Here is a 14561-nt window from a genome sequence, read left to right on the forward strand (position 1 = left end):
CTCTCTGCTGAAAGGACTTGATTTACATACAGTCAGATGATCAAATCACTGCCTTGCAGTTCTAGTGCAGGAGAGGAGTCAAAGAGAAAATCTCACTAAGAAATAGCTTCAATTAATGTCAGTTACCTACCTCTTTTTTAATTTACTGACTTCTTTTTCTCCTTCCCAAAAACATTGGGAAAATCTTCCAAGTATTTGTACAGGAATTCAAATAATTCCTTTAATTTCTAACACTTGACACTCAGACACTGTATTTCATAGTATTTACATATATTATCACAGTTTTATTTACAACCATAGGATTCACTAACTTCCATGAATAAATAGAGAAATTTTATCCTAATTCTTGTTTTAAAATGTATTTTGAATCTAGCAACGTGAGGAATTCCAGGTTCTGTCGATTTGAGAAGAGCGAGTGCAGAGTAGGAACTGGATTCATCTAACTTAACTTTAGTCATTGGGAAGCCTGAGGTTGTAGTCCAGGCTCCTTCCCCACTGAATAGAGAGTTTAGGGGTGATTCATCCCATCCTAAGATAACTGTCTAGATATGCGATGAGCTGCTTTCTGGAAGGATTTATCTCATTCCACTGACTGGAACATGTCCACAAATGAGTTTAAACTAAAAATCTAACCTTTCTATGGTGACATTTAAATGAGAGAGATTTCCTCTACAGAAACAGAATTATACAATATTGAACAGAGGAATTGCCCTCCCCAGAAAAATATCTAGAACATGTGAAAACTAGGATGAATGCTCTACAGTAAAAACATGTAGATCAATAATCAACTGTTAGTGAATTAACACACAAAAACTATCATGTCATCTCTAATGGAGCATATTTAAAATGCATTTAGCACCCGTTTTCTCTTGCCTAAGATTTTTTTTTGATAAGTTATAAAGCTGAATAAACAGTTTAGGTAGATGCAGTGCTACAGACAGAGAGTGCTGTACTCCTTCCTTTGAAGCTGTGAACATGATGGACTTATTTAACCAGCAGTGTCCTCTTTCTAGATTTTTTTTTGTTAACAGACTTACAGACTGAAGCCCTATTTAAATGAATAAACGTTAAAAGAATAAACCTGTCAAAAGGATGAATCTCCTTTGCACCAAACTAAAATATATATTCACACAGTAAAACTCTCTCAAATGAATAACCATTAAAAGAATAAATGTGTCAAACGAATAAATATCCTCTGCACTGCACCAGGCTAGAGTACATGTAGTCAGAAGAGGACATTTTGAAATGAGTAACTGTTAAGTGAAGAAAACTATTAAAAGAAAACATTTTTCCTAGGCACCAAGGTTGTATATTAGCAGCCCCTTCAGCAACATCACCTTTATATCACAGTTTATAGTTTTATATCTGAATTTACTCAGTCATAACCTAGGCTTAGTGCCATGCAATTAGAGTCTTCTCAATCTTCAAGTTGTTAATTATTGGCAATGACACACGTGGACATACATTTACACTAAATATGGAAATACGATGTCCAAACTTGGCTCCAAGACACAAGGTCCTTATGGCTGGGGGACAAGGCCTTTAGAATCTCTTTTCTTTAATATATATCAAAGCTGAGAAATTTAATATTATGTTTTCTGAATAAATATGACCTGCACTAATGGCAAAGAGCTCTTCACTGCGTTAATATGTCTCCTTTAATAATAAGATGAAGGAATGCCACCTTCTAGAAAATAAAATCCCTTCTTGCTTAACACTGTTCCTTAGCATCACAACGAAAGCATGCCATATTTAAAGCCAAATGCTAAATGATTAGATGAGTGCATCCATGTAGAACATAATGGAATCAGAACAATATAGAGATGAAGGAGTTCTCAACACAAAATCTAGCTCAATCTCTGTCATTAAAGCAGATTCAAGAATACTAAAGCAGGTGAAAAATCTCAAATGAAATACAGTCCCCTGTCTGTCTAGGCAGCCTGTTCAAATGCTTGCAATATTAATTTTCCTAGACCTCTTTTTTTGTTGAAAAATAATCTGATTTCTTCTTTTGATTTCTGTAGCAATTATTTTGAATTTTATAAACACCAGTATTTAGATTATTTTATCTGGACCGCTTCCTCTTTCATGCAGCTTTGACGTGGAACAGTCCAGAGAGTCATTTTTCACTCTTCTTTCATTTCTTTGTCATTACCCATGACTGCAATGTGGCTCTGCTTTTGTATACTGATTTCTGGCATACGGTCTGCTTACAGTTTGCCTCATGCCTCCCTGGTGATTTTAACCTGTCTGCTCACGACCTGTCTGACTGCCAGAGCTGCCTCACAGCTAAGGCTCACCTTAATGTTTGGCTCTTTGGCTCCAGTTCTCACAGCAAGCAGATTTTCTCGAGAGGGCTCATGATGAGGCTAATTTCCTCCACAGCAAAATCATTCTCTCCTATTCAATTCTACCACATCCATACTTTTTTTTTTTCCTTCAAATAGCTGAATTTGACAGCCATCTTCCTCCATCCTTGCTTCAAATCCTCCTTTTACCCCTCCTCTCTATTTCTCTTACTGCCCTGGATTTCTTCCAAGAAAAAATTAACAAACCATAATGTGCTCTCCTCTCCGCCTTCTTGTCCCCCCTCACAGATACAGAAATCTTCTACTTACTCCCCTCACCTTTGCTAGACTCTCTGAGTCTTACCCTTACACTGAGTCTTGATTGTTACTTCTTGTTTTCTTCTGCTTCTTTTTCTTCAATGCTTTATTTTTTCCATTAAAAAAAGAGAAAAAAGAACACATTTGACCTTACCTGTTTCCCTTCCCTTTCTCCAGCAGCACTAATTGAAGGTATAATTTGCAAATGCTGTCTGGATCTCGTCTCCATTTTATTTCTAGACTGTCTTCAGTTTCACTTCTGCTCCCGGCACCCCACAGGTTCTGCCCTCAGCACAGTCTCTAACGACCTGTTGATTGCCTAATTGCAGAAACAGTTCCCTATCCTTACCAGTTTTTGACTTCTTGTAAAAGTCTCAGGAAATTATAGTGGTGGTTTCTGCAACTATAGCTCACTGTCTTGTCCACTTTACTGGTGTAAAGCACTTTCAGATATCTCCACACTGGTGTGGACATCTCCTATGTCCCACACTTGGGCTCTACTGTGATAGCAGCACCATATATAACAGATGCTGATTTGGTATGTGAAATGTGCTCCTTATTATCTCTGAGCTAGGCTTTTTCAGGGAAATTAAAAAGGCACAAGTATGCAATCTTGCCAACAAACATAAATAAACCTATGCCTATTCTGATCCAAGAAGTCAGACTTTTTTCATGTGCTCTAGACAAAATTGTTTTCACTTTATTCAATCAGCAAACAAAGTCTAGCAGCTTTTTGTCTTAGCACTTCATGACTTTGGCTATCCTCATAACTTTTTTCCATTCTTATGTAATCTGCCTATACCTTAGTTATTTTTCTGAAACCGTCAAATTTTCATCCTACAGGCTTTAAACAAAATCTGTCATTGAAATGAGATCTGTCATTAAAATAAGAGTAGTTACAGTTAGACTGCTCTTGTCACTCTTTGAAAATAGCATCATTACCTTACCCAGTGTTTCATTTCCAGCATGAATTAACTTTTAAAAAACAAATGCTTCAGAAATCATTGTTATCTTCATCACAGTTTTTGACTGTCTTTCTCTTTTTTTGCAGCCACTGCTTGCAATTATGGTAAAGCATTATTTATTACCTTTTTCAGTTGTCACTCACATTTCTAAAATCTTCTATTCTGCTGGGATTTGCTTTCATTCATTCATTTATTTATTTATTTATTTATTTTCTCATCATTTCCTTCCTGCTGCCAACTGTTACTTTGGAATTACTCAATGCTAAAGAAACTGCTGGGGAGCTACCTCATCCCAGCTGAGCTGTGGTTGGGTACTACAATCTAACGGGAGCCACAAAACACCTGAAGAAATGATTGCAGATGTTCTTTCAGGCTCTATTCCTCCAATTTATCAACAGGTGATGTGAAGAACTGCCCAGCAAAGCCCATAGCAGACATTTATAGTAAAATAATGACTTTTTATATCTACTGAGTTTAATAAGAGCCTTGTCCAGTCGTGTCCTCATTTCATCTCTTCACTAATACAACTACTACAACATCATTTTTCTCTGGCCCTGCAATCTTTCTCTCCCAGGACCAATTCCACCAATTGTGGAAAACATAATTTCTCTCAACCATTGCTTAGATAATTACAGCCTCCTTTGCATGCCTCCACTTGGTCCTTACTCTTTACCATGATAAAGATAAATGACCTGTGTTTGCTACAGTTCCTTTCATATCCCCTTCCTGGTCATCTCCTACTTTGAGGGATATCAGTTTTCATCATCCACTAATCACAGTTTAAAAAATGTAAATTTTTTCTTTATGTCCTGGATCGCTGCATACCTGTGACAAATTTCCTGATAAAATCTGCAAAAGTCTTTATCTGATCTCTTCTAGGAACCTCCTCCTTCAGATTTTCTGCTGCAAGATGCTGTTATAAAATGTGACCGTGCTTAGCTTGATTGAATATCTGTAATTCTGACCAATGCTTTCTCATTAGCTTCTTTGTCTGTTGCCTATTATTGCTTGTTTGCGCGGGCTATTGTCTCCTGTTCTATTCTTAGACTGTAAGCACCTTGGGGTCAGGTCAACTCTTCTTCTCTTTTGTTTCTTCAGCCACTGGTAAAATTGGAAGTTCAAAGCTAGGTCTCTTCATCATTCCAGTAAAACAAACCACTAAATGGCACTAATAACCATGTTCTGAAAGTTTTGCAAGAGTGCAAGAGTAGAAGACATGCATCACAGTAAATTGTGAGTGGCTACTGACACACATTGATGCTGAAACCTCCACTTAAAGCAAACAAACAGAAATCTTGAAATGGCCTTGCCATGAGTTTGGTTTAAACAGAAATAGGAGGATTTGCTCTGTTTTTGTGGAAATACTGTGATTTGCTGAAAATGAAAGTGAAGATAAACACAATTAACTCTATATCTCCCCTAAAACAAGTAGAAATTCTTTAACATTTTCTCAAAGAGCAGCACAAGGAATGTAGCCCTCAGCAGCTCTATGATGCATTTGATGGTACACTTAAAATGCAAATGAAGAAAGGGTGACATGGTAAGGCAAAGCTTGCACATGAAGCCTAACTGAAAGGGCAAATTGTTTAAGAATTTCTGTGTATCTTATCATTACGAAGTTAAATGCACATAAAAAGCAGGTTTTTTTACTTAGGACAAAATACATGTGCAGTGTTGATGTTGCTGAGGGCTTTGTGCATGGGCTGATGCTGATCAGAGATGCTTGTGGGAACAGAGGTTCCAAGGAACTGAAAATTCCACTTATACATTTTAAATTTGTATTTGAAGTTTGGGAAAGCTTTTGAAAGTGGTGGGTAGTACTATAGCTATTAGACCATGACTATTTGGAGTAGGGATTAGCTTTCCCTCCAGTCTCCCACTATGCTGAATGCTTTCAAAACTACTCATTGCTTTAGGGTGCTTAAACCAGGTTTTAGGTACAGAGGTCTAAAAGTTCCTTTCTCTTTACTCAGCACAGCTGCTTAATTTTCCATTCTTTTACTGAAAATGGCAGATGTGGGTAGATTATAAAGATGAACACATTTAGAGATTTCAACCACTCACTTTTGGGCAAAATATTGAAAAAGATTAAATATTTCATTCTGATATTTTAACAAATGAAGCATTTACATATTTATTTTAAAAAGAGATATAATTTGAATTTTACTTTAATTTTATTTAAAAATACTGGAACATTAAAACTGTGAAGACAAATGAAAACCTTTCCAGTTGACAGAGATTTTTAATTTGATCACAAATTATTATTTTACTTTCAGTTTGCCAAAGACAATGAAGAAAATTTTCTTTTTGTTTAAAATCAGAGTTATTCCTCCTTGTTTTTACTTTGGTGAACTGAAAAAAAAATCTCTTACATTGCTCTAGCTGTAGGTACCCAGCATTTAAAGAAAGGAAGATAAAGTTGTCATGTTGAATCTGGAAAGACTGAAAGTACTTGAAACACGATACAGCTACTTCTTCACATTCCAGTCATGTGAAGAAATTAATAATAATAATAATAATAATAATAATAATAATAATACTGGTGTCATTGAATGAATAATCATTTTAAAGTGTTTGTTTTTTCTTCAAGAAAATATTGGGGTTTTTTTTCAAAATAGCATGTTTTGGTTTTTAAGAAGAAGAATTACAGTTTCTTAATTTTTGTAGTGACTCAATTTCCATGTGGAACAAAAGTATTTAGCAGCAAAGATTACAATTAAGTATAATATTACTGTAGAAACTTAGAGCTAAATATAGTCCCTATCATGCAATATTGTAATCTGAATAGAGGGAAGACAAAAAGAAGCAGGATCCATACTAGCCGTCAATTTTTCAGATTAAGAAATGTTAACATGAGTTGCTCAAATTTACACAGAGGTTTCTAATAAGGGACTGAGTCCAGATTTGGCAAATCCCAACTCTGATTTTTAATCACAAGGTCTTGCTTGTTGTGCTTGAATTCTAAACTCATGCAGATATGTTCCACGTGGATTTTTTTCAGTATAAATTCTGAAAAATCTCATCAAATAAAGCAAAACAAAAGTAAATGTTGATAGTGCTGTGCTTTTTGGGAAGAGAAATTATTAAACATGGCTTTAGTTATTATGAAAATGTTTGCTCATTACAGTTTTTCTTTGTTTCTTTTACAGCTTTTTATATCTTTTAAGATATAGATGTAGTTTGAAAAATGCCTCTTCTTAGCTATGCAAAAGGTATTGGGAGAAAAAAGGGTTTGTCACCAGCTTGACAGAACTTCCAAACATGAAGGACCAAAGCAACAGCACGTTCAGAAGCTTTTTCTTCTCAGGTGTTTTCCTTTATATGTATTCTGCAGTACACATCTGGGAAACAGGCAAATGTTAAGTGAAAACCTTTCTATCGTGTGAAAGGGCAGCCCTCAAGTTCTCACCCTCCCAGGAAAAATTTTCACATCTCATCTGCTTGGGAATAAGATGTAAAAAGTGCCAGCTTCTCTGAAGCACACTATGCGCTGTATTCAACTGATTGGAAAACAGAGAGGAAAAAATGCCCAAACCGGTCTGAAGTCTACATGTTTGTTGTTTCATTTTCCTCTGTATTTTTAATATTTGTAATTTAGTAGGATATAGGATTAAATTCCATTTTATTAATAGGGTCATGCACGGCTGCAAGATTCAGTCTGAATATCCTCCAAATTACCACACATTGGACTGAAGTCTTCAGTGCTGCAGAATATATGCCAGAAGAACATCAAAAAACAATTCCCTAGTTTTCCTGATATGTTTTTCTGTAGCATACATACTTGGACTTTGTCTCAATACAGTTTGGACCTGTCAGTTTGGGCAATATTATGTATTAGTAGTCTATTGATTTTAAATATACCCATACAGTCAATGATTACTGTCTACTTTTCTCCTTTTGTTCTCTATGGAGGCACCTTTTTCTGAAAGGCTTTGGTTGGGTTATTTCCCCAAATGTCATAGATGCAACAATGCAACAATCTATTTACTTTTTTTTGCAATAAGATTAGCTATGATCATGGGAAAACCTGAAACTCTTTTCATCCAGTTCACACACACACACACAAAAGAAACTAAAACAAAAGCAGTCTGTTTTTTTTTTTTTTTTTGGCTAAGACATATGTATTTCTTATTATAACATGAGGAATTTCTAGTTGAGAATAAAGGTGATTTATCTTTTAATTCTATATACATTCTGCTACTAATAAATTGCATTAAACTGTTACCTCACAGAATTGAGTTTGCATGCATGATTACCAGGTTAAACTTTGATTCTACTCAATTTCTTTTCTCCCCATGTTTCCCCATGAATAGATAATGTAATTGATGCTTTGCCCTCAGGCTTCAAATGCCCGACTGCCTTAGTGGAATGCCAGGCATGTTTATATTCACGTTATTGGCTCTTTTCACCTTGTGGACCTGTAAAATATGTATCAAGGCTAGAACTAACAGAAATACAGCAGCTGGCTATAAGTTAGATGTGCCAGAAAATTGCAGTATTACCCATTCCAATGAAAGTAGCTATGAAAAGCAATCATGTTAACTAAATATGAACTAAGTAACAAGATTAGGGTTTAATTAGAAAATTAAAGCAAGTGGAAACCTGTTTATTATTCTGTTGATTTCCTTACACCATCCCAAGTATTGCTTCCATGGGTATTTTTAGATAATGGACTAATATAAAATGTTGTTACTATCTTGGGGAAGAAGTAATAAAATAAGTGAGGTGTGGGCAGAGAAAAAGACTTCAGTCTCAAGTCAAATTAGCTTATGCCATTAAATTAAAGATGCCAATTTCCATTTAAGTATAAAATAATGGAAGCAGAATCATACACTTACTGCCCCTGTGGACTGTCTTTATGGCTATCCTTCAACCTTGTGGATCGCGGCTCTGGACTGAGCAGGAGGCAGAGTCACATTCTCCACCGGGAGATGGCTATTTCTGCAGTTTTTGCCCGTGCAGGGCCAGTCTGCTGGTTTTACTTGTGGGGCACGTCCAATATCACTGCAGATAGCCAGGTGACTCTGCTACATCCCGGGTGGAGAGGCTGACGTTTCTAATAAATAATGTCCTTTCATATACACTTCTCTGAAGAATTGAGATCTATGGTATTAAAACTGGAGCCCATGTTCGCAGATGTTTCCCCCTGTAGCGCTCACATAAAAAATTAGGAGGAGAGAGATTTTGAAAGAGAATAGATCACTGGGTAATACACTAGGATAGGTATTCATGTGCTAATTTGGAAAAGCATACAGGAAAACCAATGAAAACTATTGCTAGCTTTCCTGTCACTCTAACTTTGGTAACTGAAAACTATCCCAAGAGTGACAGTTCACAAGATCACTAAATAACTAATCTCAAAGGATAGAGCTGAACAGACAAGATTTAAGTGCCAAAGAATACCTTGGCCTTCAAGAACATCTGGAGATGGGGAAAAGGTGGCTGCCTGAATGAAACGGATCTTGAAGCCTCCGACATTTTGAGAGCACTGTAACATGCTATTTTCTGATTTTGTAAGAAACCTGCTATTTTTCTGAAGAACAGGTTTATTTGTTTGTTTATTTGGATGACTCTTTTGAAGCACAGTCTATGAGGTTATTGCTCCTACTCTACAACTATTCGCATCCGCAAAGCGGTTCCAGAAAATGTGGAAGTTCAATCTTACTGTAGCACCTGTCTTCTCACTCTCTCTGTAGACTAAAAAAGCGTGAGAGCATCTACCAGTCAGTCTCTTTTACTAAAAACAACAGCAAACAACACAAGCAGAAAACAAAGGGTGTCTTGAAAGAAAAGTCTTTTGAAATTGAGATGATGACATCTGACTTTTGCTTTTCCATGTTGTGTTAAATGGCCAGATCAAATAAATTCAGCTTCAACTTCTCTGAAGGCTGTTAAGTTGTTTCAGTGGCACCTGTTTGGAATTCAAAATGCTCTTTGCTAACACAGCAGTTGTGTAGCTGTAACTTTGGTTAAAAAAAAAAAAATGTTCCCAGCAGGTGTAAGGAAAAAAACACTTAGTATGGCCTTTTCCTATTTTAATTTATATATTTTCAAGTTTTCACTGAAGAAGACCTGCATTGTAATTGGCTACAATGTTTTTTATCAGGAGAAGTCCCATACTGGTGTGTACTTGGCCACAGATGGTTACTACTTGAGTTAAAGACTCTGTTCCTCCAGATGGCAGCAATAGCAGATTGTCACCCACAAGCAAATACCAATCACTGGATGAAAAATACACCACACACTGCATGCTTTGTCTGTCCCTCAATTTTTTTTTTGAGTGCTCATTAGTATGATTTGTTAACTATTTTTTCAGAGATAAAATTGCCATGATTGTCCAAAGGAATAGTGAAAATGTATGAAGATGATTTTACTAGAGTTGTAGGAATATGTCAATACAACTTTTGTTTGGTAGACACTGAGAAAGAAAAAGAAGGAAAATGAAAAAAAGAATGACATCTAGATAGAAGTCTGACATTTTCAAACTTCAGTTGGTAAGAAAAACATTCTATTCACAGCTTAAATACATCTGGTCCATTAAAACCCTTCACCATCCTTTCAAAAACAGAACACATATTCATAAATCTAAAAGAACATAAGCCCAGGGATGCAACCTATTACACATGATAAACTTTTCCCAGAATGTTTGTGTCCCCTCTGATTTGTATTGCCTGAATAAACAGAGACGTAGTTAGAACATTTGAGTTCAGCAGTATTTTCAGAGCCAGTGCTACATATGGTACAAAAGCATGGAAAGCATAATGGTTGTGGAATAAGCTTTTTTGAAAATTATTTGACATGAAAGTAGCTCATGCATCTTTTATTTCATTTTCCTTTTCTTCCCTTTAAAACATAATGGAGCAAAGTATGTAGCATCTGAAGCTTCTGCTATAAAGTCATCGAGTTTCACACTGTGGGGAGCTTGTAGAAGATGAAGGAGATAGTTGGAAATAATGCATCCTTCAACATGCATGAATGGGAATCAAATAGCTTTGAATGCAGTTCAGTGATTGCACAGTGAAATGTAATATAAGCCAACAACTCTGCAGTTATTTAAAACAACAAAAAATATGTTTTATTACAATTGAAGATAGGTCTATTGGGCTGCATACTGGAATACTGCATCTCATTTTGGGCCCTCCTGCAGAGGAAAGACAGTGAGAAACTGGAGGGAGTTCAGGGCAGGGCCACTGGGTAAACAGAGCTGGAGCACTTGCCCTGTGAAGAGAAGCTGGGGGAGCTGGGCTTGTTCAGCCTGGAGCAGAGACAGCTTCGGGGGCACCTGACAACAGCCCCCAGAGCACTTGGGGAGGTTGTTGAGGAGATGGAGCCAGGCTCTTCACTATGGTGGGAGAAGGAGAGACAGTAGTCAGAAACAGACTGGATATAATGAAAAAAAACCCCACAAGGAGAATAATTAATTGCTGGAAGAGGTTGCCCAGGAAGGTTGTGCAGTCTCTATCGGTGGAGATTTTCAAGACTACGCTGGATAAAGCCCTGAGCAACCTGGTCTGAATTCAATGTTGACCCAGCTTTGAGCAGGAGATTGGACTAGAGACCTCCTGAGATCCCTCCCAACCTTAATTGTTCAGTTGATTCTGGATTCTGTGGTTGTATGATGATATCTAGGAAAATCAGTCCAAATATTCTGTTGTGAATGTTTATGGGTGGTATGTACTCAGATGTATGAAGTATAGGACTGATGCACAAGATTAGCATATTTTAAAAGATAAGAATTTTTAATTCAGAATGGGAGGGGTAGATACATTTTGGCATTACCACTTGTAATTCTTATAATCTCCCTTAATGTGAAGAGAGAAAACAGAATCCAACATAACTAATGTACTTACAAGTATAATATCAGTTATACTTCCAATTAAAGTGGAATCTTTGAATTTAGAACTCAACTATTCTGTATGACTAATAGGCAACCTAAGATTTGTTCAGCTGAAGAAAAATCAAAACAAGATTTTGCTAGGCTTCCTAAATAACAAAGAGGAATATAACTAGTAATGGAGAAAAACCTCAAAGTGTTCTGGAAAGGAGGCTTTGGTCAAGGCCTACCTCTGTCTCTTGCTGTTGCCTAAACATGTAGGCCTCCCTTTAGCTGCCCAAGGACTTTTCTCAAGTTCCTATCCCTTCGAATACCACTTGTTCTTTAGCTCCTTTCATTCCACCCAAGTTGCTGTCAGCGATTCCAGACTTTCAGAGGCCATTGACATTTCCAGGAGATTCATATACTGTATATATTACTTTTTTCTGAGTTCCTGCAGTGCTGTTGCAATCAAAAATATTTCTTAAAAAAAAATCAAGATTTCTTCAGATGCACCAACAGTTCATGGGGGGATATATGTGATAAAGAAATCTACTTAGGGTAGATGGCATTTTAAATGAAGCAGCTTCCATCCTGGATTGCTGACAAATCTTTCTGTGGACCTACAAGAAGAGAAGTTGTGAAGTATAGGGAGGAGGCTGCTTGGGACAGAGAAGCAGCATGAAAATGTAGCGGAGTGGAAGCCTGGAGGCTAGGCAGCAAAGGCTTACATGTAAGAGGAAGAGTAAGACAGCATGGATGTAGTAAGACACCAGGGGTTGAAGTTATTTAAGTTTCTGTAAATTGAACAATATTCCTGCAATTAAAACAAGCTACCTCCCCTCATTTTCTTACCTGCTTCGTTGGTTCTGATCACTCGGGATGGTGCACTTGGGTCACCAGTCCCAATTTTGTTCGTCGCGACAACTCTAAACTCGTACTCCACCCAAGGGTTCAGTTCGACAGCCATCGCAGATTCCATATCACCACTTATGACGTCTGGAACTGCAGGCAGTAAAACATATGTGCAGGTCACTCAGAAATCTGAAGCTCACATGCAGTGTCTCAATGGCAAGTGGGCTTAAAGGCCATTACAAATGACAGAGGTCAAGAATCTAGTACGTCAGAATACACTACTAGGTTTTTGACTGTCTGGTACTCCTGAAAAGACACGGATTGAAGGATATAGGGGAGACCTTTCTGTCTATCCACGGATGCATTATGGCAGGTGTCTTTGCATTGTTCTTACAGAGCTGTTGCTAAGTGACATGAGAAAGGAATTAAAAAAAAAAACAGTGCTTTTAATTTATCATTGTAATCTTAACAGCATCTGTTTTTGCAGTTGCCAGTGGTTATTATTGTCATGAGCCAGGAATTTTGATCTCAGCCTACTCATGCTATTTGACAGTTTTTCTCACCTGTTTTCACAGTCTGCCAGCCGAGTGAAAATGGACTGCGTGCTTGCAGGTTGTAGAGGGAGATAGGGCTATGATTGTCTGCCCCAGGACTCCAGGAAAGTGTTGCTGTGGTGTCTGTAATTTCCTCCACTATCACAACCCCCGGGGGACCCGGAGGACCTAGAAATAAAGTACATTAGTCAAACAGAGCACATCATGATCAGGATTTATCAGCAGTAATACAGGACACATACATTCTGTAGGGACGCAAAGGAATTCAGTATCCATGAAACACGAGGTTTAAAATTCATACTAGTACATCACTGAGCTAATTTCCATGATTTCTGGAGGTAAACTCTGATTCTTTCTATTGTTTAATGTAGTGTAGGTGAGAAGCAATTAGCTTGTCAGAGTGATAGTGGAAAAATTAGAAACAGAAACATTTAAAAAACCCTCAGTTACTATAATTGTTCTGAACCTAAAATTAAAGAATAAAATGTGCAAGTTTAAGATGCATCCACAGCTAGATTGACCAAGCACAATCACACCTCCTGTCTGTGTGCAACTTGTTGGCAGGAGAGAATAATAATGACCAAAATGAAGCAAAGGTGTATACATTTCTTGGAGAACAATAATACCAAATAACCAAATCAAGAACCCAGTGTACATCCTTTCTCTCAAATTAGCTCCTTCGGGGATACAGTCTGGATTACCTTGCACTACTGTCTCACTGGAAGTCCACTATCTGTTAGATTGAAAGCTATTAAAAAAAAAAGTTTTTAAAACTGATCTTTATTGTGGTTCCATTAAAAATAAAAAAACCCAACAACTTTTCACATGAAAATAGAGGTATTATTTATTTTATTTAGCTGTACCAAATGAGAATATAGGAATGAGCATTTGCATAAACCACATGATTGATTCATGTGTATGGCAACAAGCATGACTTTGTAATGAAAAATATAGATATAACTCCTTTCTTTCTCTTCTTTAATTCTTACTGATATTAGTATTATTAGTGTTTGAGATCATCGCCAAATTGCAATTGCAGAACTGGATTGGAGCTAAAGTTTCCCTGGTTCAGGATCCTCTTCAACTGGTGTTGGAACCAGATGTTCAGGGGAAGATGTACATCTCTGTCACAGGTAAGTGTTGAGTAAAAAAATCTCATTGTTGTTGCCTATACTTAAAAGCTGACTTAAATCTTGAAGGACAGGACTTAGTACTTCTGTGAAATATTAATATCATCAATAATTAGTTATATAGTTAATTGTGACAAATCTGCATATTCTTGGTATCTAAACTCCTGATTCTTTTCCAGCCTCCTGCTGTTGAAAGCTAAAGTTTTGCTTCTGCACATGCAGATGGAAGCCTGTGAAATGTCAATCAAAAATGCACCACTGGCCATTTTCTTCCAAGCCAGAACTGGTGATAATCCAGACAACATTGTTAATAGAAAAAAATTGCTGCTATGTTTCTTGGGGAGCACTGTCCAGTTGGTATATACTAGACTTTCCCTCAGCATGCTTCATGGAGCAGATCCTTTGGCTACCTGCATTCCTTTTCACCCTAACTGTGAGTTGCATGAGTTGGGCCATCCCACTTGCTGAACTGTCAGACCTCAGCACATGTGGAACAGGGAGATGAACAGTCAGATCTGGAGCCTCCATTTGAAGTGGCAGTTGTAGCCAGGATTTCTGCATTATTAAGCTTAACATTTTTTAAAGTATTGTTTTATATAACTGAATCTGTTTTGGGATAGAATCCTTAGTCTATGAGT

At 37.1% G+C, this 14561-nt stretch overlaps 1 protein-coding gene across 3 annotated transcripts in view; it reads right to left on the bottom strand.

Annotated features, from left to right (window-relative positions):
• Nucleotides 1–14561, bottom strand: part of CNTN5 (contactin 5) — a 656184-nt gene that overhangs the window by 31607 nt on the left and 610016 nt on the right. For all 3 annotated transcript variants that reach the window (XM_064505105.1, XM_026109144.2, XM_064505106.1), the window contains 2 exons: nt 12803–12961; nt 12240–12389 (listed from right to left, as the gene is read on the bottom strand). In XM_064505105.1, the coding sequence (XP_064361175.1) occupies nt 12240–12389; nt 12803–12961 (309 nt within the window). The remainder of the gene's footprint in view (nt 1–12239; nt 12390–12802; nt 12962–14561) is intronic.

The sequence above is a fragment of the Dromaius novaehollandiae genome, chromosome 1 (assembly GCF_036370855.1).
Source record: "Dromaius novaehollandiae isolate bDroNov1 chromosome 1, bDroNov1.hap1, whole genome shotgun sequence".
NCBI lineage: Eukaryota > Metazoa > Chordata > Aves > Casuariiformes > Dromaiidae > Dromaius > Dromaius novaehollandiae.